Here is a 23,099-nt window from a genome sequence, read left to right as displayed (position 1 = left end):
TTGACCGTCTTCTAAAGCTGCTCTTTTTTCTTACTCCAATTTTACGGATGCTTGTTTCAATTGTTTATTTTATTTTTATATAAAACATGTTGAACAATAATGCATTTTTTGAAATGCAAATAAATATTTTAAATAAAGTTTCATATACATATAAAAGAACAAACAATATAAATATATATTTATATGAACAAATCATTTTTATGAAATAAATATATTTTTGAAATACATTTCTTTCTTGTAAAGTATATTTTTTATTAATAGGGGTAAAAATGGAATAAAAAGTTATAATTTATTCCATTCCGTTCACTTTCCAAACAATGGAATGATAATTTTATTCCGCTCCGTCGTGAAATACTCAAACAATGGAATGGACTCTCTGTTCCATTCCGCTCCGTTCCATTCCATTCCGCTCTATTCCATTCCGTTCCGCTCCATTATGTTCCATCAATCCAAACAGAGCCTAGGTTTTGGCTAGGGTTTATGTGCAGAACTATTTTCCATTTATATATTAAGGATAACTGGACCAAACCGGCTGATTGAACCGGGTCGGAGAGTGAAAAAAGGCCACAATAAACCAAATAAAAACACATCAAGCTGTAACCCTAATTTTGCTTTCATCTGAGAACGCGATTTTCTTCTCTCCCAACAAAAGCAAGCGACCGAACATTAAATCCACCACCACACCACCTCAGGCGAGCCGCGACCACTCTACTCCTTCTCCATTCTAAACCGCCGCATCCTCATCCATCTTCTGTTTCGATTTTTCAGTTTAGAGAGCTATCTCCATCTCTCTCTACAACAAACCCTAATTGTTGTAAGTAACATGAAATTGAATGTAATTGCCTTCAATTATGATTCGGATTTGATGATTACATGTTCTTTAGTTGATTGCCATGAGTTTTCCTTCCATCTGTAGTGGGATTGTGTTGTTTTTAGGGTTATTAAAATTACCCATTCTTTTCTATCAAATTGATGCCATAAGCTTGTAATATCCAGCGCTGCAAAGACCACATCACCACACCCCACAAATAAGCATTTGTAAAAGCAATTTACTGATAAGTGATAACAGTACTTCATTGTTTTGTCATCTACATTGTTTTAAAACAATGAAACAAAGATACCTTACTGTTAATGTACTAACTTTTGATGTAATTAGATGTGTTAGGCTTGTGACAGTAGAACCTGTGATAATATTTTGTTAATTTCTTTTGTAATAGAAAAGTTAAGATGAAATCGATTCTAGATGTTGATATTGAAAGAGATGAAATTATAATTTCTTCATTCAAACCTGAACAAACATAAATGTGTTGTATGTATATTTTAGTTTATTTTGATGCGGGATGCCGGCCACCCCAAACTTTTTTGTCTGGCTCCGCCACTGTTTACAGTGAAGCTAAAATTACTAGCTTGTCGATTTTACAGAACAATGGGTAAAGCTAAGAAAGGACCCAAATTCGCTGTTATGAAGAAGATGGTCACTTCCAAAGCAATCAAAAAGTAATTTTTTTTTCCTCTTCTTTAAATTCATATGCTTCGTTTTTTCACTCTATTTTCACTTTTAATTTTTTGTTTCAATTTCAGCTATAAAGAAGCGGTTTTGAACCCAGAAAAGAAGAACACTCTTAAAGAAAAGTTACCCAGAAACGTGTAAGTCTTTCTTCTTACTTTTCATTCCTATTCAAATTAATTATCATTTTTTTAGGTTTTAATAATCACTTTTCTGAATTTGCATTATTCAGTCCTACTCATTCTTCGGCACTTTTCTTTCACTACAATACTGCTTTGGGACCTCCTTATCGTGTTTTGGTCGATACCAACTTCATCAATTTCTCCATTCAGAATAAAGTATGTGTGATTTTTTTTTTAATTTCCTTTTTGAAGTATTTTTTATTGTGAATTTTGTATCTTTTTTTGAATAAGTAAATGATTTTTGTTCAATCTTATTGTGTACGATGCCAATGATGTTTGTGATTGTATTTTGGTGACATACTTATGATACTTATGAGCTTTTCCTTGAAGGAATGGAGTGATAAATCAAACATTCAATTTCTAGTGGAAAATTAAAACACCATACATCTAGTGGAAACTTAAAACAACACAGAGAAAATAAGCGTAGAAGAGATGAGGATGTGAGGATTAGAAATGACAACATGAGAGAGAGAGTTGGGGTAACACCTTTGGTGGAATCTAGGCTTAGGTGGTTTGGGCATGTAGAGAGAAGACTTGTAGATTCTGTAGTAAGGAGAGTAGATCATATGGTGGATAGTCAAACCACTATAGGCAGAGGAAGGCCTAGAAAAATTATAAGAGAGATCGTTAAGAAAGTTCTAGAGTTTAATGAGTTGGATTGAAATATGGTTTATGATAGAACATTGTGGTGCAATTTGATCCATGTAGTCAACCCCCCTTGGTTGGATAAGGTTTGGTTGTTGTTGTAAATCATTTTAATGTTTGATTGATCTAATTAAAACTGTGTGAGTTTTATAATTTTATTTTTGAAGTTTCTTTGTTGGTGGCTGACCTAAAGGACTTTTTTTATGCAGTTGGATTTGGAGAAAGGAATGATGGACTGCTTATATGCAAAATGTGAGTTGAATTGATGATTACTTCACTCAATTTGTGTATTTGATGTATGTTTTGTTGAATGTTGGGGTTCCTTTTGAGTTTATTTAGAGCTTGTGTTTTGATAGCCTTTCCTATGATTGAAAAGCTGGTCTTTAAATGTGGTATGGCTTATTTGAATCTAACATCTTAAACACTATTCTTATCCTTGTTCTGTTAATACTTTGGATTTTCAGGTACCCCGTGTATAACAGACTGTGTGATGGCAGAACTTGAGAAGTTGGGCACAAAATATCGTGTAGCTCTAAGGTAGATCTTACGTGCCTTGATTTTTAATGGTCTATATTTTCATACACCTGCTATGTATGCGTAAGAATTTGCAATTATGTTATGCATGCTGGGCTTTTTTTTTTTTGAACAATATGCATGCTGGGCTTTACCATGCTTTTTGTTTAGTTTTCATTACTATACGCCTACCAAATATTTTGTTGGGCTATTTTTATACTAAAATCCCTATTTTTCATTTTGGAAGATAAAAGAAATCAGATATCCAGACTTCATTCATCCATTTTCTACAGTAAAATGGGAAAAATCATTTCTTTTCATGCTTCTGTTGATTATATTTATGATACAAGCCATCTCTGTTTATTACAGAAAATGAATTATATTTTTCCAGTTTTAGCTTCAGGTTGTATTGATTTATCACTTTTATTATGACAGGATTGCAAAGGATCCTCGATTTGAGAGATTACTCTGTACTCATAAGGGTACCTATGCTGATGACTGCCTTGTTGACAGAGTTACCGAGGTGTGATTTGTTTTTAAGTATCTGTTAAATATTGAACAGCATATGGGATTAGTTTGATTGTTTAGGTAGATTAAAGGCTGTCAGACTTAACGAAAAATGATCTATTACTGTTTTTTTTCATGTCCTATGACATGGAAAGGAAAAACGGTTTTCGATTATTGTTTTGATTAAATAATGAAGGCACGCTCTAAAATAAAGGCAAAGAATTTCAGTGTCTATTTTTAGGTCTTGCATATTTTAATCTCTTGGCAGTATATGGGGTCATCTTGATCAACTAGTTTTGAGTTAGATTACTTTCCTTCTCTCCTAACTTAATCTACTTTTGAACATTGCAACAAAGTTTTTTTAACTGTGAATTCATAGCTGAGCTAATGAATACAATCAAGTATTATTTGCTTACTTCTTGGTGTTTATGGTTTCCAATTTCTTTGGCGATTGTGATGTATATCCATTTAAGTTAAACAGTTTTATTTTATTAAGGAATAATTTTAAATAAGAATAACAGTAACAGCAACACACACCTACATCCTGTTTCATTATTTTGTTCCAAATTATTTAAACAAACCATTTTCTTGGGAGCAGAGTAAGTGCTTCATTGTCGCGACATGTGATCGAGACTTGAAGAGGAGGATCCGGAAGGTAAAATAACTAATCATTTCTCTACTTGTCATTGCTTTGATGTTGAACCTGGATGCATGACTCAAGGACTGGGTTTCTGTATTGCAGATTCCTGGTGTGCCAATAATGTACATCACCAAACATAGATACTCAATCGAGCGGTTGCCTGAAGCAACAATTGGTGGAGGTAGATACTCTGAATTTATACTGATATGTATATTATTTTCTAAGATTCAGTGGCTCTCAGGAAGACATTTTATGCTAACTAACTATGAGTTTCAACTCAGTTTATTTGGCAAGCCAGTCTTATTCATCTCCTATTAGCAATTTTGCATTGCTATACTGTTATATGCTAATTGTTTATTTTCCTGTGGGTATTTTACTATATATGTTTTTCTGGCATGCAACTGACAACGAACCTGTTATTCTTAATGCAGCACCTAGAATCTGATGCAGTAAAACAGGGAAAGCTATGCATACCAAAATTTTTGTCACTCCTTTTCTGTTTAGAAGCAACTGTACCATGCATGTTTGATCCTTTTGTGGCTGGATTGGAATCTAATTGAAGCTTGACAGTGATCAAAAAGCAACTCTACAATGGTTGATCCGTTAAATTTCCCTAGTGTAACTTGGTAGTTTTTTGGTTTTGTCAAACAGTTTTCTTTTTACCTAGGTTTTGCCTTACAGATGTATCAATTTGAACTTTGGAGTTTTGAGAGTGCCTAATATTTATTGTGGCTTATGGCATTTTTTTATAGTTATAGATGTAAACCTATTGAAATTAGAAAGTGTTTTAGCTGAATCTGAATCGTAGGGTTCATCCTTCACATAACAGAAGATTCAAAATCACCATTTTTCGTCTTTCAAAATCACATGTCAGATGAAAAAGTGGTTTATGACATTTTTCTTGTTATTAATGTTTAATATTTTAATACTATTGGAAAAGGACTGGATGCACAAATGTTATGTTGTGTGTCTGAATGTTTAATATATCTTACTCTGCTCATAAAGTATATATATGCACAAATGTTATGTTGTGTGTCTGAATGTTGCACCAAATAATTGTTGATGTGCATTCATCATACAATATACTCCCTCCGTCCCTATATATAAGCACCCTTTTATTAGAGGCAAAAGGTGCTTACATATAGGGACGGAGGGAGTAATAAAGGAAGGTTAGTATTATGGCAAGTGTGACATTTGTCACTTGAGTAGAGTGCTTTCCTATTCTAATTTTTCTATTAGTAGTAACATTTCCATTATTAGTTCCTTAATTTATTTTTCATTTTTTTTATTTTAATTGTATGTATTTAACTTTTGCGGATTCAATGTAAGGCGTGAATATTGCAACTTACAATACATTTTTCAGTTCCAACAATAACTTTCCACTGTCTTTCTTCTCTCACCTTCACCTCACCCCCTCAAAAAAAAAAAAAAAAAACTTTTTTCTTTTTCTCAATTACCAATTACGTGACATTTCTTTTCCCATCCTTTTCTATTCCCCACTCACTTCTTCAAATTGAAATCTCTCCACCCCAAAATATAGATAGCCATCCATCTTCTTCTTTTCTTTGAAAGCTTTTCACTTCCACACATCCTTTCATTTTCCCTTCCATTTCCAAACATCATTATCTTCCCTGCGCCTCTCACAAAGTCACACACATTGCCTTCTTCATTTTTCTATTTGGACGTCCATTCCATATCTATTCTATCTCGTGCTCTTTCTTCACTTTCCCTTTCATCTTTTCTTTGGTTGTGCGCCGTTTAAATGCTATAGTGTTTTTCCTATGCACACTGCTTCAGTTTCTAATGTTGAAGTCCAGCCTCCGTCTCTCTCTTTTTTCTTTCAAATCTTCATTTTTAGTTACTTTATTCTTCTTATTGACTTATTTTTGTTCTGTTATTTATTGTTTTAGTTATTAGCATCATTTTTTTTCGGTCTAGGCAGGTTTCAAAATTATGTTTTACATAATGGTTGTGAAAGCAGACACTGAAGTTTCAAGATGAGATGTCTTCTTCATTATACATAATGGGCATGTTGAGTGAAGCAATGGGGTTCGATCCTTCTGTGTTGTTTTCTGTGCTTTATAGTTCTGCATTTTTTAAATTTTATCATGTTTCTTCGCTCACTTCTACGACTCCATAATCCCTTGATATGCTGAAGTTGTTTGTTGAGCTCAACTTCGTCCATCATCTTCTTTCTACTCCACTCCATGATTTATGCAGGTAATTTGGTTGTTGTGTTTGAAATTTGACTTTTTTTGTGTGTTCATTTTGCATCCAATTTTTTAGCTTTTCTTCCAATGTTTCTTACTAATGATTTAGCTGTCTTAAAAATAGTTTACATTTGTTGTTATCTAACATGATTTAGAGTTGTATGGTCTCCTTATTGAAAATAAGTTGATCTAAATTTTTAAGAGATTATTTTTTAGTTCAAAATTTTTGGTTGTATGACATCTGTTGATGAGTTATATGCATGTAATGTTGCAAACTATTTGGTGTAGACTGTAGATAGTTTATGATACAAAACATTATTTTCATTTTGTCTAAATAAACTTTGGTTTGTCTTTTGAACCCTTTGGTGTTATTCTCTCATCAAATGTTTAAGACATTGATAAATCTTGAGTGTCGTGTATTCCAAATTGCCTTTTATTTCATTTATACATGGACCTACTAAATACTGGTTTGGTCTTATTAGTATTCTAAGCTTCGGTTTCTATTTTGACTTGGTCTCAATATTTATGTTTCTAAATTGACTTAGGCGGGGTTAAGATTTCACTTTGTATGACCCACGACATTAATTAGTTTTAAGCAAACATTGCTTAAGCTTATTTATTATGCAATTTATGTATTACTTTGAAAGTTATGCCACATGATTATGGCTTCTTCTTCTTCGTCATTATTCCCAAGTACATTTTGCCTTTTGTAATGTCGGGTATATATTAGAATAATTATGAGGTCAAGTGGAGGAAACAATTTGGAAGGACTTGATGGAACCGAAGCGTTCATATTCTAGAAATCATATTTCTCTTCCGTAAACAATAATTTTCTTGGGTACTTTGTTTTGAAGAGTTAACATCGTTGTCTTAGTATACTTTACCTTGAAGTTGTTCTTTTTTATTTGCAGGCTTTATGTAACTGGGAAAAAACTTGAAGGAGGATGTTAGTACAAATAAATAAAATGTTTGCTCCTTCTCATCACAAGAGTATTCATAACAAAGATTCGTGCTTGAAACATAGAGAACAAGCAGCCGTGGCGGAGCTAGAAATAATTTTTGGGGTGGGTCAAATATTGTAATGTGTGTAAATTTATATTTTTTATTAGTTAATTTAGTGGCTATTAATTTTTATTGTACAACAAATTGTGCTTTGTTAATATAAATTTAGTGGCTGATAATATATATTATGAAAGGTTGTTACCTTGCTGGATAAGAATATATACAGTAGAAACTCTTTAATTTAATACTCGGTAAATTAATAAACTCTCTAAAATAATAAATTTGTCCGGTCCCGACTTGGGCCAATGTAAAAAATTGAAAAACTCGATAAAATAATAAGATAATAATTTTTCGGGAGATCCCTTTATAATTTTCGGTCCCAAGAAAATCATAAATTAATAATTCATAGAAACTGAAAAAAATATATTAAGAATACATTGAACACATTTGTTCCTCTTGTTTACATTTACTGTACTTCAAAAGTCATTATTGATTTCCAATGCATATGAACACAGTAGTTACTAATTTACGTTGAGTCCCAAGGTTCGCTGCAACGTAATTCTAAGAGGCATAGACTAATTTGCCTTTTTGTTTGGTATGTACAGTATAATTACTTAAAAACTCTTTAAATTAATAATTATTAATTTATCGATAAATTAATAACTCTCTAAATTAATAAATTTCTTCGGTCCTGACATTATTAATTTATAGAGTTTTAACTGTATTATGAAAGGTTGTTACCTTGGTGGATAAGAATTTTTAAAGTGCAGAGTTATGCACCAGTTCGAACCCTGATGGCCCTTTTAATTAATTATTTTTTTAAAAAAAATCGTAAGAAATTAAAAAAGTGGCACAGCAGGACGATCTTGAGATTTGAATTCAGCCAAAACCATTGCCTAACCGCTGGAACACGCTACATGATTGTTATATATAGCGCAACATAAAATATATAATATAACATCATACTATAATTTTTGTATATATGCCTATTAAAAATTATTTTTTTAGGGTTTGGGGTGGGTCGTGGCCCACCCTGGGGAATGAGTGGCTCCACCACTGACAAGCATTGATTTGGCAACTCCTTTTACTATCTTTTGGTCACTCACTAGACTTGATCTAAACCTTAGATTAACAAGCGATGATTTTGTTAAAATATATCTATTTGAGTCCGCCAAACAAAATGCATTCTGATGAGTAATATCGACACAACTTCAGTGTTCTGGTTTTTTTAGTAGTTGAAAATTGTAATGCTATTATCGACACAACTTCAGTGTTATGTTTTATTATAGAACTTTTTTATATTTTTTTTTGGCAAAACTTCAATGTTACACATAATGTATTAAAACTTTTTATTCTCTTTCTTTCCTTTCGATTCCATAATGTATCAAAACTGTTGAGTTCTACCCGTGCATTGCACAGGTATACACACTAGTTTAGTGATATGGAAAGAGGTTCAAGTTTTCATCTAAGAATTTCTCTACTTCCTCACAAACTAACCATTAGCATTTTCGAATGAATAATAAATAAAAGTTGGGCATACTAAAAATATTGAGACCTAAAGTTAATTTCAATGTATATATTTATGGGAAATGCTAACCGGTGCCCCCGGGCACTGGTTAAGGATATGAAAAAGGAAATTATATAGTAGTTAATGCATTGAAATTGTGTAATTAATTTATAATAAAGTCAAAAACAGTTTCCTTTTATGGTAATAATTCCCTTTTATGGTATGTTTAACCAGTGCCCCGGGGCACCGGTTAGCAGGACCCTATATTTGTATACATATCTATAATATTTATTTCTTGAAAGCATTTATCTATTGGTTTATTACTTATTAAAAGTATTTATTATTACCTAAATAAATCAAATAAATGGCAGCTCAAGTAGTTAGTTTTTTGAGGGAAGTAGTTAGTTGTAATGTTGTTTGAACATATGAAGTTAAAGGCTCTATTCCTTTCCATAATATTTTTTTTCTTCTTTTTAAAGAAGCTAAACTAGTCAACTGAAATTGACACCGGAGATAATCGAAGCTGAGATCTTGAGAGGAGTTTCCTTTCATACTGTTAGCAGTCGACCATTTAACATTTGGTGTTAAGAAATGTCTTGCTTTCTTTTGTTAATTTTCATACTCATTTTTTATAAGGTGAAAATTAGCAAGTTGTAACTACAAATTTGTTAAACATACTGTAACGGTAATTTATTTTTATTTTTTAAAATGCACACATCAAAGTATTTTTTAATTTAGACCAACTACAAAATTAATGGACGCATGTTAGTAAATCCTATGTCTTTTTTTTTTTTTGGCGGTGAGTAAATCCTATGTCTAATAATATCAAACACACCTTTAGAAAAACAATAATATCAAATATAGTTTAATGCATGTCTAGATTAACAGCGAAATCGTCGGATTCACAATGAAAATAGGTTTTGATGGATTTTATTTTCATTAAAAGTCAAACTTTAAGTCTTTAAATATGCTATATTGCTATGAAGCCCCAAAACGGATACGGGTGCGGGTACGATACAATACGGGTACGCGGGTACGCGAATTTTTTTAAATTTAGGATACGATACGGTTAGGATACGTTAACAAAAACTTATAATAAAACTTATATGTATGTAAAATACTTGAAGAAAATTAACATTGATTACTCTTCATTATTGTATTATTATAAAAATTACAATTTTTTAAAAATAATACATGTGATCAAAATAAATTTTTTTGAAAGTTTTCTTATAAACCATATTACATTTTCATATGTTGGGATATTGAGAGAAACATCATTAAAAGAACTCAGCACAAATTTTATCTAATATTGATTAACTGAATCACATCTCTCACTACGTTCATCCACAAGAAGTATAATTTCAAGTGTTTCCTTGAGAAACAATTTTATTGATGCATATCTAAAATTGAGTCATATACATCTATAATGAATTTTTACAACATTGTCTCACTTTTTTACTCTTCATCTTTTTCTAGGATACGTGTCTGTGAAGTATCTTAGAAGTATTCTTGTGTATCTCTGGAGTATCACATAAGTATCTGATAAAATATTTATTAAAAATTTAAATAATTAATTCCGATACTTCGTGGATACGTATCCGCGAGTATCCGTGGAGTATCGGTATCCGATACGTATCCAGTACGGGTACGTCTCTGTTTTGGAGTATCCGGACTTCATAGCTATATTGTCTCCGACCATTGAACAATACCCACATCAATTAAGGTGTGCTGAGACAGTATATTAGGAATGCATACATCTATATATTGCAAATAATGAATTCTGTCATCAAACAGCGTTTGTAGTCCAACGGTTAGGATAATTGCCTTCCAAGCAATAGATCCGGGTTCGACTCCCGGCAAACGCATTTAAATCCTTAAATCATTTTTTGTTTATTTTATCCTACATGAGCCGCTGTTGTTGGTGTATATCTTTCAAATAAATAAAGTCCGTAAAACAACTTACTTTAAAATAAATTTGCTCAAAAATAAAAACTTTAAAATAAATGAATAATATTTTCTTTAACAAACCTATAATAGTTGTGATTAATTTCAATAAATATCTAACTTTGTTTTGAGAAGTGAATACTCCATCCGTCTAGAATAATAAGAAAATAATAGTCAATGTATTTGGCTAAAATAAAAATAACTATTTTTACTTATATTTTGAGACTAATATATCTATATAATTTGGTATTTAAAATTGTGGAGCTAAATCAATCTAGTCCCTCGAATTATCAATATTTAAAGATGGCCTATGTTATTACAAAATTTTAATGAAATTCGTCCTAGTTGATATTGTAAGGCCAAAATGACATTGAGTTGTTAATATTGTCGATGGTTTGGAACTTTTTTTTTGAAACTCGGTATCCGAGAACCAACCAATCCGAGAGGGCCAATCCCCCTGCCCACTCGTGGGATATCCCCCTGCCCACTCGTGGGATCCATTTAAAGTCAGCAAACTTGTAAACAAAAATTGACAGCAGAGGGAATCGAACCCGAGACCTTGAGAGGAGCACAATAAAAAATCCCAAGCCAACCACAAATGAATTAGATAATATGAAATTAATTAAGTTGGTTATATTGAAATTAAGTTGGTTAAACATCTGTCTTTCCACCATTATCATCAAAATATAATATAATACCTTAGAAGTTAGAAGTGATGAAAATAATATAATAGAGTACAATTTGAAAAAATCTATATTACTATTATATTGAAAACTGAAAAATGACATTTATTTTAGGACAATGTTTTTTCCTGAAAATGTTATAGTTTTGTGGCACAAATACATCATAAGTCAAGTTGTGTGCCTAAATAGTGTGTGTATCAGTGTATATGGATCATAATTCACAAGTATATGGCTGCCTTGGGTAATCTAGCAAGCAGAAGATTCTATTTTTGATCATCATTACTTTGGGGCTACCAGCTAGCCTTACTATAGAATTATTATGCACTGTCGTTGTTCAAAGGCATAAACTACATATATAAAATAAAGTAATTCTAGTCCGCAGTTATGCGCGGGATACTTTGATTTTGGGCATTTGTGGACACATATAGTGAATGGAAAGGGCATAATGCAATTGAGTAGATTGAAGTGTTTTCTTAACTCTTCTGTCAAAATCTGTCACAAAACAGAATGGCTAGCATTTGCCTGAAGAGGTATTTATGAGACAGAGCCGGCTCTCAATTTTGCAGATCTTTGACAAAAAAAGTTGATAGCACACTTTTGCTGCGACTAGGAACATGGACAGTCTCATGCACATTTCGATTGTCAAAGGACCCAAATGTTGTCAATGGTCTGAAATCCTCTAATGCAACCTGCAGACAGAATCATCAATAACATCACTAAAAAAATGTTACATAACAAAAGCACTAAAAAAGAAGAAATGGCAAAATATTATCAGTTTAAAAAACATGCAAAGTGCAAACAATTGCGAAAAATGGGTTAATATAATTACAGTTTGACTATTTTATTAAAGCATGGAACAACATATGAACTTGCTGATGAATATGAGATTACCCGTCCTGTGATACCGAGTGTTTGGGTGGCAGCACCAGAAGTAGGCACTCCATTTTGTACATGGTTGTTCGATGCTGAAGGTTTCAACCGTGTAATCTCTTCATTATCTGCAGGCATGCAACTAAGCTATTCTTTTTATAGGGAAAAAAACAAACATTGGTTGCCCAATTGAACTGAATTATTTGATGTGCTTGAAACTGATTATGATCTAATATATGATTATTTGATGATTCAAAACAAATATATACAAGCGGTGAATAAAACGGAATCCCCAAAACAATTGAGAAAGATGACATCTGCGAATCTAGTCTAAGGTAGCTAAATCACATTGACGGATGAAAGAAAACAAGGAAAAAAAAAAAAAAAGATAATCAACACCCCTCAAACTACAGTTTACATGCCAAAAGTTGATCATTAGAATACACCAAAGAAGTCTTGACTCTTAATGATATTTACAAGAGTCTTTTCCCAAAAGAAATAACAACAAACCTCAATATGTTTAGTCCACTCTTGCAAAACTAACAAAGTGACTGAATGCCCCGAAATCAAAGAAGTGAAAACCAACTGCAGCAAGGTTAGTTTTCTATATACCAACTCGAAATGATGAAAAGATGGTCTCATATAATTTGACGATACAAAACAAATATATTTACTCTATAAAAGGGAATCCAAGAATCTTATGGATTGAGAGGTCACAGCCCCCACTGTCTGAGGAAACTAAATCATATCAAGGAATAAAAGAAACACAAAGAATAAAACACAATCAACAAATACCAAGGACACAATTATTCAACAACTACAAACCTGTAAGGTGGAAAACTCCAGTGGTCTTGGCAGAGAATTTTGCGTCCTTGGTTCTGCAAAAGTGGATGTGTAATCGTATTAAAAAAACACTCTGCAACTTTGTGCAACAATAATACCATCAATGGTAAAAGAGAAAAATAAATAAAGCAACAGCCATGTGCAGCCTCAAATTAAAAACTTGCTTTTTTGAAGCATGTGAACTCCGTTTTTTTAAGGTCGACTTAGTTTCTGATGCTAGATGCCATGAAAGAGTTTTTGCAACAGGGGTACCTAAGTACAACAATACACATTCAGTTGATTAAAATAATGTCCACCACTTACCAACAAACCTGAGGGGTGGGGGGTAGGGGAGAACATACATTAGGACAAGAGACAGAGTTTTCCCAGCCACGCACCTGAAGGTTGAGGACGATTTCTGGTTCTAAATGAATTTTGTTTTGCATCAGTCTGTTTGTATGGACGAAAATGTACCTTTTTATTGATCGAATCTAGCTTGCATTGTGTAACAGAAATGAACAAGAATCATAAGTAAAACAAAATTCACAGTCTGTGGTGTCAATATACTTATGGAGAAAAGTTATAGCAGTTAGGCCTACTTGGCAAAATGTAGTGCTTGTGATGTCTAGGAATAACAGCCAACAGCTGCTGTTGCCGAACACCCTCTTTGTTTGTGTATACTTGGCATGTAAGAAGTCTCTGCATGCAGCAAGTAAATATGAAATATATCACTTCAACTCTATTAGAAATACCTAGTTCTACACGACGTCTCTAACGTTTTTGTTGTAACCTGATTTAGAGTAGAGATCTTCAAGTCCATGGTTGAAACATCCAATGTTTGCTGCTCAAGAAGATCAGTTAACTTGCAGGCTACAGTCCCAAGATGATCAACAGCATTAACGAGAGCTCTTGCAGCGTAATCTTTCATGTTGTCAAGAACACTGAAATCCATGCAGGTCAAATACACTAATTATCGGTAAGCAGATGATGCACGAGCTTATAATATCTCCCACAAGCTGTCAAAATAACTAGTCACAAAAATTTCAAGGACACAAGTTCATGTCCTTTTAAGGATGACGATATGCCACAACATCCATTTTACGCTTCACCATTGAGACAATATTTTAAGAATCAGAATAATAAATGCTTTTGCATATAAACAATAATGCTGATACCGGAAATCAGTAATAAGTGCTCAGGACAAGTCACATTAACAACAACAAATGTTAGTTGGTGTTCTTCGGTCACCACTTTCAGACTGTTCAAATTTTTGTCATCAGAAATTGTCGAATTAAATTACTATTGTTTAAGTACTCTAAATTTACATATCTGCTTCTTTATGCACATAATTATATTCTATCCTAAAAGCATAAAAATATACATTAATAGAAATACCTAAAGAGTGGTACAAAAGAAAAATTTAGCCATAACATTAACTGGCAAAGTGCTCCGATAAAATCAACTGTTTGTACTGGTGTTACAATATAAGAGCTTTGATTATTTCCCAAAAAAAAGGTTGAAAAAAGGGGCTAAGATTGCCTTCTAAAACAACAAACTAAAAATGTCATTACCAATCAAACATCTTACATTTCTTTCTGATCACTACGGAGATAAGATTTTTCACAGTAGTCTGCAGCAGAATAGAGTTGAGGCCTCAGGTTCTTAAGTTCCTGAAAAGACATAACACAAGGATCAGTATTAGAAATTGTTCAAACCACAAACTTTTCAAATGAAACCCAGTCTGCATATACTCAGAGAACGGAAATGCAGTCATTCAATTATTATGAGATGAGTTGGGAGAACCCGAGTTCGATTCCTAGGTGGAACAATTCTTGGCCAGAGCCAGACTATACTTACCTCACGACCGAACTCTGGATTACTAGGGCATCCTTTCCCTCAAGAACATGAGGTTAACAAAAAAAAAAGTTCCGTAAAAAGATAAGTAAAGTCTTTTTTTGACAAAAGATAAGTAAAGTCTTGTCAAGCATTATTCCAACAAGATTCAAAATTTAATTATTTCAAATGATTCATTATTAATTGAAACTAATTAACCACTTAAAGTCAAATGCTTGATTAATTGGTAATTTGAGTTAGAATAAAAATAGGTGTAAATGTAGTAAAAGATAGATCTGAATGAAGGTGAGGTACCTGAAGGGCGAAGACAAAGCTCTTACTCTGTTCCATTGAAACCTCGTCGTATGTCATTGCCAACTCCATCTCTATTTCTATGTAATGCACTACTATTAGCTATAAACAACAAATGAACAAGATTAATATATAATGAATTTATTCATCACTTAATTAATTAAACATCAAATGAAGAAGATACTATTAAAGTATATTCTCTTTTGTTGTTGCAACTTGCGGCAAGGAATTCAATTCATTTTCAAGTGAAAATCACTCAATTCATTGTTTTATTAACAAGTAAGTAACTACTTTTTTTTTGAAAGAAGTAAGTAACTACTAATCAGCGAATATTTAATATTATTACTTTGTTTATTTATTCTAAAGGAATAGCAAAGAAAACATCTCACAACATATCTCAAAAGACACTCCTCTACTTATTCTTCTTCTTGCATTGCCGCTTTGATACAACTAACACCGCTGTCCTCTCCTCACTTTGTTTTGTTTTGGATCAGAATATTTGCTTTTAATATTCCTCCTGCATGCTTCAAATAAAGTAGGGTTACTAGTCACTTTAGTCCCTTGAATATGTAATGATTAATCATTTTAGTCCTTCACTGTATCAAAATTTCAAAATAGTCCCTGATTGTGCATTCTGTTAGTCAAAATAGTCTTTGACACTAAAATAACCTCTCAATGTTCACAATAACTCTTTTCATATAGGGACTAAAATGACAATAAACATGTACTTATAAGGACTAATATGACAATAAGTAAGTATATTGGAGGACTAATCTGACAATATTAATGAAATATTTTAACATTAAGGACTATTTTGACTAACAAAATGCATAATCAGGGATTACTTTGAAGTTTTGATACATTGAAGGACTATTTTGACTACTCATTACAATTTCAGGGACCAAAGTGACTATTACCCCAATAAAGTATTACGAACTTTTCTACACATACTGGAAAATATTATAAACAATAAATGTGAATTGTGAATATTGTATTTTTACACAATTATCACAAGGGTCTCGCTAACAAATGTCTTAATGACGCTTTTTAAGAATTTTAGATTAAGAAATTATTCATTGAAAAAGTCTAATATTTTAATTTCTTTTTGTTGACGAATCTAATATTTTAGTTTCTTTTTTTGAAGAAGTCTAATATTTTAATTTCTAATACATTGAATGTACAAGTTTCCATAAAAATTTACTATATAAAGTCCTTAAAGAATACCCTTAAGACATTCATTAACATTTCCCTTATCGTAAATCTAAAATGAAAAACAATGAATTACAAGTGACAAACATAATATTAGTTAGTCACTTCGTTTGTACATACATGTTGTAGTTTAACTATTTACATTATTCATATAATCTATTTTGATCTTATTTTGTGTACTAATATATAAAGACATATGCTAGAAGATAAAATATTCAATTTGTCTCAATAAATATTTTCAAAATATCAATTTTTATATCTTTTATTAAAAATGTTTAAAGATATTAATATAAGTAAAATAATCAATTACGATATATATTTAATAATGGAGGGAGTGCTCAATACAATCAGAAAAAATGATTAATCCATTTTTGTAACCGACAGACTTCTTCACCAAGTCGAAATTAACCATGAGATTGGACACTATGTTTGTTACTCATGACATTCTTTACTTCCTTGGTGAGGTTTTGTCTTATGTGAAATTAGAAGAGTGAATAGGCAATTTCCCCCCCGAAATTGTAAGTTTCATCAATTACCTCCCTGTAGTTAACGAAACATCAATTACCCCCCTGAAATTGCATAACGTTAATCAATTTACCACCTCCGTCAATTTTTCTGTTAACTGTTTACGGTTATGATCAATTACCCCCCTGAAATTTTACACTTATGTGCAAAATGCCCCCTGAACTTTAAAAAAATTGAAAAAATTATGGAAAAATATTAAAAAAAATTAAAAAATTCTGGAAAAATGAAAAATCAATAAAAAAAATATTAAAAAATTCTGGAAAATTGAAAAATTAATAAAAATGAAAAAAAACGGAAAAAATTAAAAAAATCTGGAAAAATTAATAAAAATAAAAAAAATCTGAAAAAATTTAAAAAAATTAATAAAAATAAAAAATGATTAAAAAAATAAAATAATCAAATAAAATGAAAAAGAATGAATAATTTCTAGAAAATAAAAAATATTCTGATTAGTATATATGTCGAAATTTTGAAATTCTGGTTTTTTATGTATTTTTCGAAATTCCGAAATTTTTATTAGTATATATGTCGAGCGTAGGCTTTTTCAGTGTATTTTTTCCCTTATTCTCGGTTTATAAATACACAAAAAGTTCCCGGTTTATAAATACACAAAAATTCCCGGAAAAAATACTAATGAAAATTTCGAAATTTCGAAAAATACATAAAAAACCTAAGCTCGGTTTATAAATACACATATTTTTTCCCTTATTCTCGGTTTGTAAATACACAAAAATTCCCGGAATTTTTTTGAGAAATACTAATGAAAATTTCAAAAAATTTTCATTAAAATTTCATTTTTCCAGAATTTCATTTTTATTTTCGAAAATTTAAAATTTCATTAAAATTTATTTTCCAGAATTTTTATTTTCGAGAATTTCCAGAATTTTTATTTTCCAGAATTTCATTAAAATTTAAAATTTCGAAAATTTCATTTTTCCAGAATTTTAATTTTTTTTAGAAATTTAGAAATTTTATTTTTTTCCAGAATTTTTTAATCTTTTTTATTTTTTTCAGAAATTTTTCATTATTTTTCATTTTATTAGATTATTTTATTTTTATTAATTTTTTCAGATTTTTTTCATTTTTATTAATTTTTCAATTTTCTTGAATTTTTTAATATTTTTTTTCAATTTTTTTTATTGTTTTTTCATTTTTCCAGAATTTTTTCAATTTTTTTTAATTTTTCAAGTTCAGGGGGCATTTTGCACATAAGTGTAAAATTTCAGGGGGGTAATTGATCATAACCGTAAACAGTTAACAGAAAAATTGACGGAGGGGGTAAATTGATTAATGTTATGCAATTTCAGGGGGGTAATTGATGTTTCGTTAACTACAGGGGGGTAATTGATGAAACTTACAATTTCGGGGGGGAAATTGCCTATTCACTCGAAATTAGAATCTTGTACTTGTACGTGTACTTTGGGGATAAGTACAATGATTTAAAAATCCCACAATAACCAGCTTCCATGAATCACCAAAGGGCGAGAAGGTCACGAGCAATACACATTTTATAAGTTATGTGCTATTTTGAATTTTATCAACTACTATTTTTAAGTGTTCAAGCACAGGTACGTCAATCATCCAATTTGTGTTATAGATACACGTTGGAATATCAATGAAAAAATGAAAACTACTTGAGGGATATGTGTCTGCCTTTGCAAGAGTATGACCAATTATTGACTTGTGTCATAATAAACTCAACATAAGAGTTTTTAAAATGAGTAGTATAAATGTTTCCACAATGGTTCATAATAGCATCTAAATTAGATACATCTTATTTTATTTTTGAATTTATCCACCATGCGGTTAGAATGTAGTTCAAAATCCACATTTGTCCGCTGCAATTCATGAACCCATTTTAAAAGAAGGTGACCAAAAGGCTATCTTCTTTCAACATCTATGATGGGTTTGAGCCATTCTATTTTGGCGAGGACTAAATGACCTTGATCATGACAAATGCAAATACCATTCCCACCCTATTTTGACATCTAGAGAAGGAGGCACTCATATTGCACTTCTATCTACCTATGCGAGTCTATTAACTATCAAAGTTACAATAAATTCCTTGCACTAACCGTCATTAAAGAAGAAAAATGAGAGAGGGAATATTGATTTTAGCATTCGAAAATACCTTAAAAAAATTAACACCAAGTATATCACCGGGTTGAGTCACGACCGAGTCGTTCTCTTTAAGATGTTTCGTGACACTATCTAAAGTTGTGCAAAATAAACTATCAATCACAACACTTTCAGGATAAAATAGTTCAGTTCATTGTTGTGGTTCACTACAGTATTGTAGAAAAACGTTTGAGAATATACCCTCAAATATGGCTATAATAATGACCACTCAAATATGCTAGTAAAATGCATATTGTTGCATCGACCGTAAGCAGTAGTAAAGTTATGAGCCATTTTGATAAATTCTAGTATAACATTAGTGCAAGAATAAAGACGCAAAGAAAAAAAAAATTCTACAATATTAGATGAAAACAAGTTTTTCTAGTCCAACTAGACTTTGGAGCTTTTCACCGATCCTTTCACGCATCCGTTCACGCCCACAGTTGCAACTCAGACTCATCACAACTATTTGCTCAAGCTTTTGGGCATATTTGAGAACATTCATAACAAACTCAATCTCAAACCAATTGCCAATACAACCTCTCAATTCAATAATTTTTACTTCGTCATGAGAGAATGTTTCAATATCCCTGATAACTTTCTGATTTTTGAAGAACTCAAAATTTTTAAACTGTCAAAATTAAAGTCACATCAAGATTAGTATTGAGAGCTAGCAAACATGCATCAATGAATGCAAATCAAAATATCTTACAAAAATATCTACACTATTAACAAAGTTTGTATAATTAAAAAAAGAAGTTATGGGAAATGTTGCTACTACTAACTGTGTGTTTGGTTTTACTGTGGGTATAACATAATCACGGTGATTCATTGTGATTTTTCAAAAGTTACACTTTGTAGGCTTCTGCAAAAACATGGTGGGTCACTGTGATTCTAACATACCTACCGTAATACCAAACATTGGCTTAGAGGAATCAAATCAAAAGTTAAATTTGGAAAAATAATGGGTAGCTAAGTGCAATAAGCTCAAATTGATTATGAATACAAGTGTATTTAATGTGTATGACCCACTAGGTCAAAGTGTAATTTTTTTTAAGAAGCAGTGGATAAAAATCATAATGATAACCATAACAAATAAAAATAAAAAGTAAAACATGTGTATTAAACATGTTACCATGATTGAAAGTTTCTTTAAAAGAGGAGAAGCTTGAAGGATGTTTAAAATCCACAAAGGATCATACTCCACATCATTTAAGATGTGCGGGCACAAAATGACGAGGTTCAACTGCTTAAGATGTTTGAGTGGTTGAGTTATCTTTAGAGAAGCTGTGACCTGTACAAGAGTGTGTAGGATTCAAAATATAATTCAAAAGTCAAAGAAATGTAAAAAAACACACTCACACTTCCAACACTTCGACTAACCGTTAAAGACTTATCCACATGCAGAATCTGAAGTTCAGGAAAACTTGCACATAGAGCAACACATTTATTCAGATCTTTCAATGAAATGATGAAATAAATGCATTTCAACATAGGAGTGTTAATGTTCAAGGTATCCATATCATATCCATGGTACTGCAATGAAGTTAGTTTAAGGCAGTCCACTAATATCAAGTTTAAATCCACCTGGATATTGTTGGTTATGAAAAAACATCTTATAACCTTAAGATGACATAAGGATGAACTTATTATATTTGGCATTGATGATTTGAACTCACAGAAAATTAAGCAAAGTTCTTCAAGACGTCGACAATTAGATAACAGACTTTCAAAGAACATTTCATCTAGTTTTACACTTTCAAGTGAAAGAAATCTTAAATTTTTGAATGGTATAAAGTCACATTTGGTGGGATGGCGAACAAGACAACATTGAAGATGCAGATGCTTTAGAGCTGAAGCATTAGTCGTCGAAAATAAGCCAAAGTCAAATGTATAATGTTTGCTTTTAGGAGTGCGATGTGCATAAGGCCTCCCTAGAAAGAGTAGATTGATTTTTCCAACTCCTCTTGCAATTGCAAAACTTATCCACTGATCAATAGTGTTGCCATGCTCACAATTTAAAGAGAAGTTCACCAGGAAAGAATCAATATTTGTCCCTGGAAAATTCTTAACAAATTGATTTACTCGATTTACAAATTCATCCCGACTCGTATTTATGTTGACGATGCTTCTATTGTATATAGAAGGACCAATAGGGTCATTGGTGAGATACTCGGTTTCTAGTAGTTCCTCCTCGCTACTTCCAAGCATGAAGATATCAAAGAATAGATCTCTCCTTAGAGCCCAGAGCTTGCACCACCTTTTAGACAGTATTGTAGTTCTCAACAAATCTTTCACGGATAACATTGTGAGGATATAAGACAAGATACAGTCAGGCAATTCACTAACGCGATCATCCATTTTATAATCTGAAAGAAAATAGTCTGAATGCACCTAAAATATATAGGTGAAGTTTTATATCAATTTTCGTAACTCTGTATAGCTAATTGTAGCTGCTAATTATGCGGTTACAAATTGCATAAACTTATATACATATGTGTATCGTTAGAAATCTAGGTTTGAGAGACAATAACAAAACAAATACGAAGGCTAGAGTTTCATAGAATACCAATAGCTTATCAAAATAAAGGGTTACAATAGAGAATATGTAGTGAAACATAAAATAGTAGAAATACTAAACTAATTAGTCCCTTAACCCAATTGTACTTAAAGGCTTATTACATATTATCTGACATGTATAATTTTTCTTTGTTGGACTCGAACTAGAAATTAAATTTGAACAAAATAAAAGTTGAAGCAAAATCAAGTGACACTATCTAGCAGCAATATAAATAATAAGAAAATCGAAATAAGAGAATTGTGAGAGACGAGAATTCACTATCCGAAGAAGAAGAAGAAGAAGAAGAAGAAGAAGAAGCTGTGGGTGCAAGAAGGTTGAATGATATTCTGGAACGAGAGGAGGAGGAACCGAATGAATGAATGTTGCTGAGGCTGGCAATAATATTGGTAATCCTAACCTAGCATGGCCTGGATTTTCTATTATTTAGCATGCCTCGATCTATTAACTTTCTACATGCATATGCCTCGATTTTCTATTTTTTGTTGTTTGGTAGGAAAAACCTAAAAAGACTTTATAAAAGTTTAAAAAATATTTAAATATGATATTTTTTTGACAGAATATTTAAATATGATATTAATATATACGTATTTTAATAATTTTGATATAGACTCTAAGTGCAGTCACTATATAATCCCTGACACAAGAGAAAAACTGCAACCCTGTTTTTTCTTTCTTTTCTCTTCCTTGCGGTTAGGGTTTCAGTGTGGTAAGGTTCGTTTCTATTATTGATATCACCCATCCGTAGGTTTATCGCACTATTTAGATATTGTTTTTGTTTTTTTGTTTCTCTCATCTCTACCTTTTCTTTTTCGTACGTTATTCGATTATGTGTTCTATTCATTAATTTTTATTCTCAATCCAGATAGTGTGATATTTGGTGCATATAATATAATATAACATAATAGAAAGAAACACTACCAAAAAAAACATAATAGAAAGAAAAAAAAAATGTTGATGTAAATGTTATTTGGTGTATTGTTTGTTGTACATGATATCTGGTGTATTGTTTTTTTTTTTTTGAGGATATATGGTATATTGTTGTCATTGTATCATGCATTTTTTTTTTTTTGGACTTGTCAGAATGATTTTTGTGTTGAATTGGCAGTTCTTTTTTGATTTCAAGTTTAAGGAGGAAAAGTTTCATATTCACATTCTGGTTATTGATCATGTTGACCATGGGAAGTCAACCATTGCTAATCATTTGATCAACAAGCTTGACAGAAACCCTATTAATCAAAAGGAAGCTTATGAAAAATTCACACTTATCGAGACGACTATGAAGTTTTAAGTGAGAAAGTGCATACAACTTTTAGCTGGCAAGGTCCATCCTCAACCACATTCCTCTTCTTCTTCACGTCGGACAATTCAGAATCGTAATCATAGCCACTGCCCTTCATCATGTTCATCATCATCTCTTAGGTATGGTAATCTAGCTCCTTCTGTTGTAAAATAATGACATAGAATCATCTCAAGTATTAATAACAAATAA

At 31.6% G+C, this 23,099-nt stretch overlaps 2 protein-coding genes, 1 long non-coding RNA gene, 1 other non-coding gene and 1 pseudogene across 6 annotated transcripts; 3 read left to right on the top strand and 2 right to left on the bottom strand.

The window, feature by feature from the left end:
* Window positions 1-607: 607 nt before the first annotated feature.
* Window positions 608-4,978, top strand: LOC146911624 (PIN domain-like family protein). Of its 2 annotated transcripts, none has more exons than XM_085725979.1 (10): window positions 608-814; window positions 1,423-1,497; window positions 1,582-1,647; window positions 1,740-1,845; window positions 2,544-2,586; window positions 2,799-2,871; window positions 3,283-3,370; window positions 3,953-4,009; window positions 4,097-4,175; window positions 4,426-4,978. In XM_085725979.1, exons 2-10 carry the CDS (start codon window positions 1,427-1,429, stop codon window positions 4,437-4,439), a joined length of 597 nt encoding a protein of 198 aa, XP_085582105.1. In that variant the 5' UTR covers window positions 608-814; window positions 1,423-1,426; the 3' UTR covers window positions 4,440-4,978. The 2 variants fall into 2 exon arrangements, with proteins under 2 accessions (XP_085582105.1, XP_085582106.1); XM_085725980.1 differs by having other exon boundaries at window positions 608-818.
* Window positions 4,979-5,510: 532 nt separating this feature from the next.
* LOC146911623 (uncharacterized) lies at window positions 5,511-7,407 on the top strand. The gene is made up of 2 exons (XR_015018797.1): window positions 5,511-6,214; window positions 7,116-7,407. It is a non-coding gene; the product is annotated as an uncharacterized LOC146911623 (long non-coding RNA).
* Window positions 7,408-10,506: 3,099 nt separating this feature from the next.
* TRNAG-UCC (transfer RNA glycine (anticodon UCC)) lies at window positions 10,507-10,578 on the top strand. The gene has a single exon. It is a non-coding gene; the product is annotated as a tRNA-Gly (tRNA).
* A 1,094-nt stretch (window positions 10,579-11,672) lies between these two features.
* Window positions 11,673-15,494, bottom strand: LOC146911621 (protein ABIL1-like; annotated as a pseudogene). Its single transcript, XR_015018790.1, has 9 exons — window positions 15,181-15,494; window positions 14,620-14,702; window positions 13,823-13,973; window positions 13,632-13,731; window positions 13,431-13,523; window positions 13,218-13,305; window positions 13,036-13,088; window positions 12,232-12,338; window positions 11,673-12,029 (listed from the first exon to the last, which is right to left on the bottom strand). The product of XR_015018790.1 is annotated as a protein ABIL1-like (transcript).
* A 3,808-nt stretch (window positions 15,495-19,302) lies between these two features.
* Window positions 19,303-22,001, bottom strand: LOC146911620 (F-box/FBD/LRR-repeat protein At1g13570-like). Its single transcript, XM_085726909.1, has 3 exons — window positions 20,392-22,001; window positions 20,165-20,323; window positions 19,303-19,660 (listed from the first exon to the last, which is right to left on the bottom strand). Exons 1-3 carry the CDS (start codon window positions 21,388-21,390, stop codon window positions 19,391-19,393), a joined length of 1,428 nt encoding a protein of 475 aa, XP_085583035.1. The 5' UTR covers window positions 21,391-22,001; the 3' UTR covers window positions 19,303-19,390.
* Window positions 22,002-23,099: the final 1,098 nt, after the last annotated feature.

This window comes from Medicago sativa, chromosome 7 (genome assembly GCF_051527215.1).
Source record: "Medicago sativa cultivar Bolivia chromosome 7, Bolivia_mono, whole genome shotgun sequence".
NCBI classification, from domain to species: Eukaryota; Viridiplantae; Streptophyta; class Magnoliopsida; order Fabales; family Fabaceae; genus Medicago; species Medicago sativa.
The sequence above is the reverse complement of the archived record's forward strand: the minus strand, read 5'-3'. Positions and strand labels throughout refer to the sequence as shown.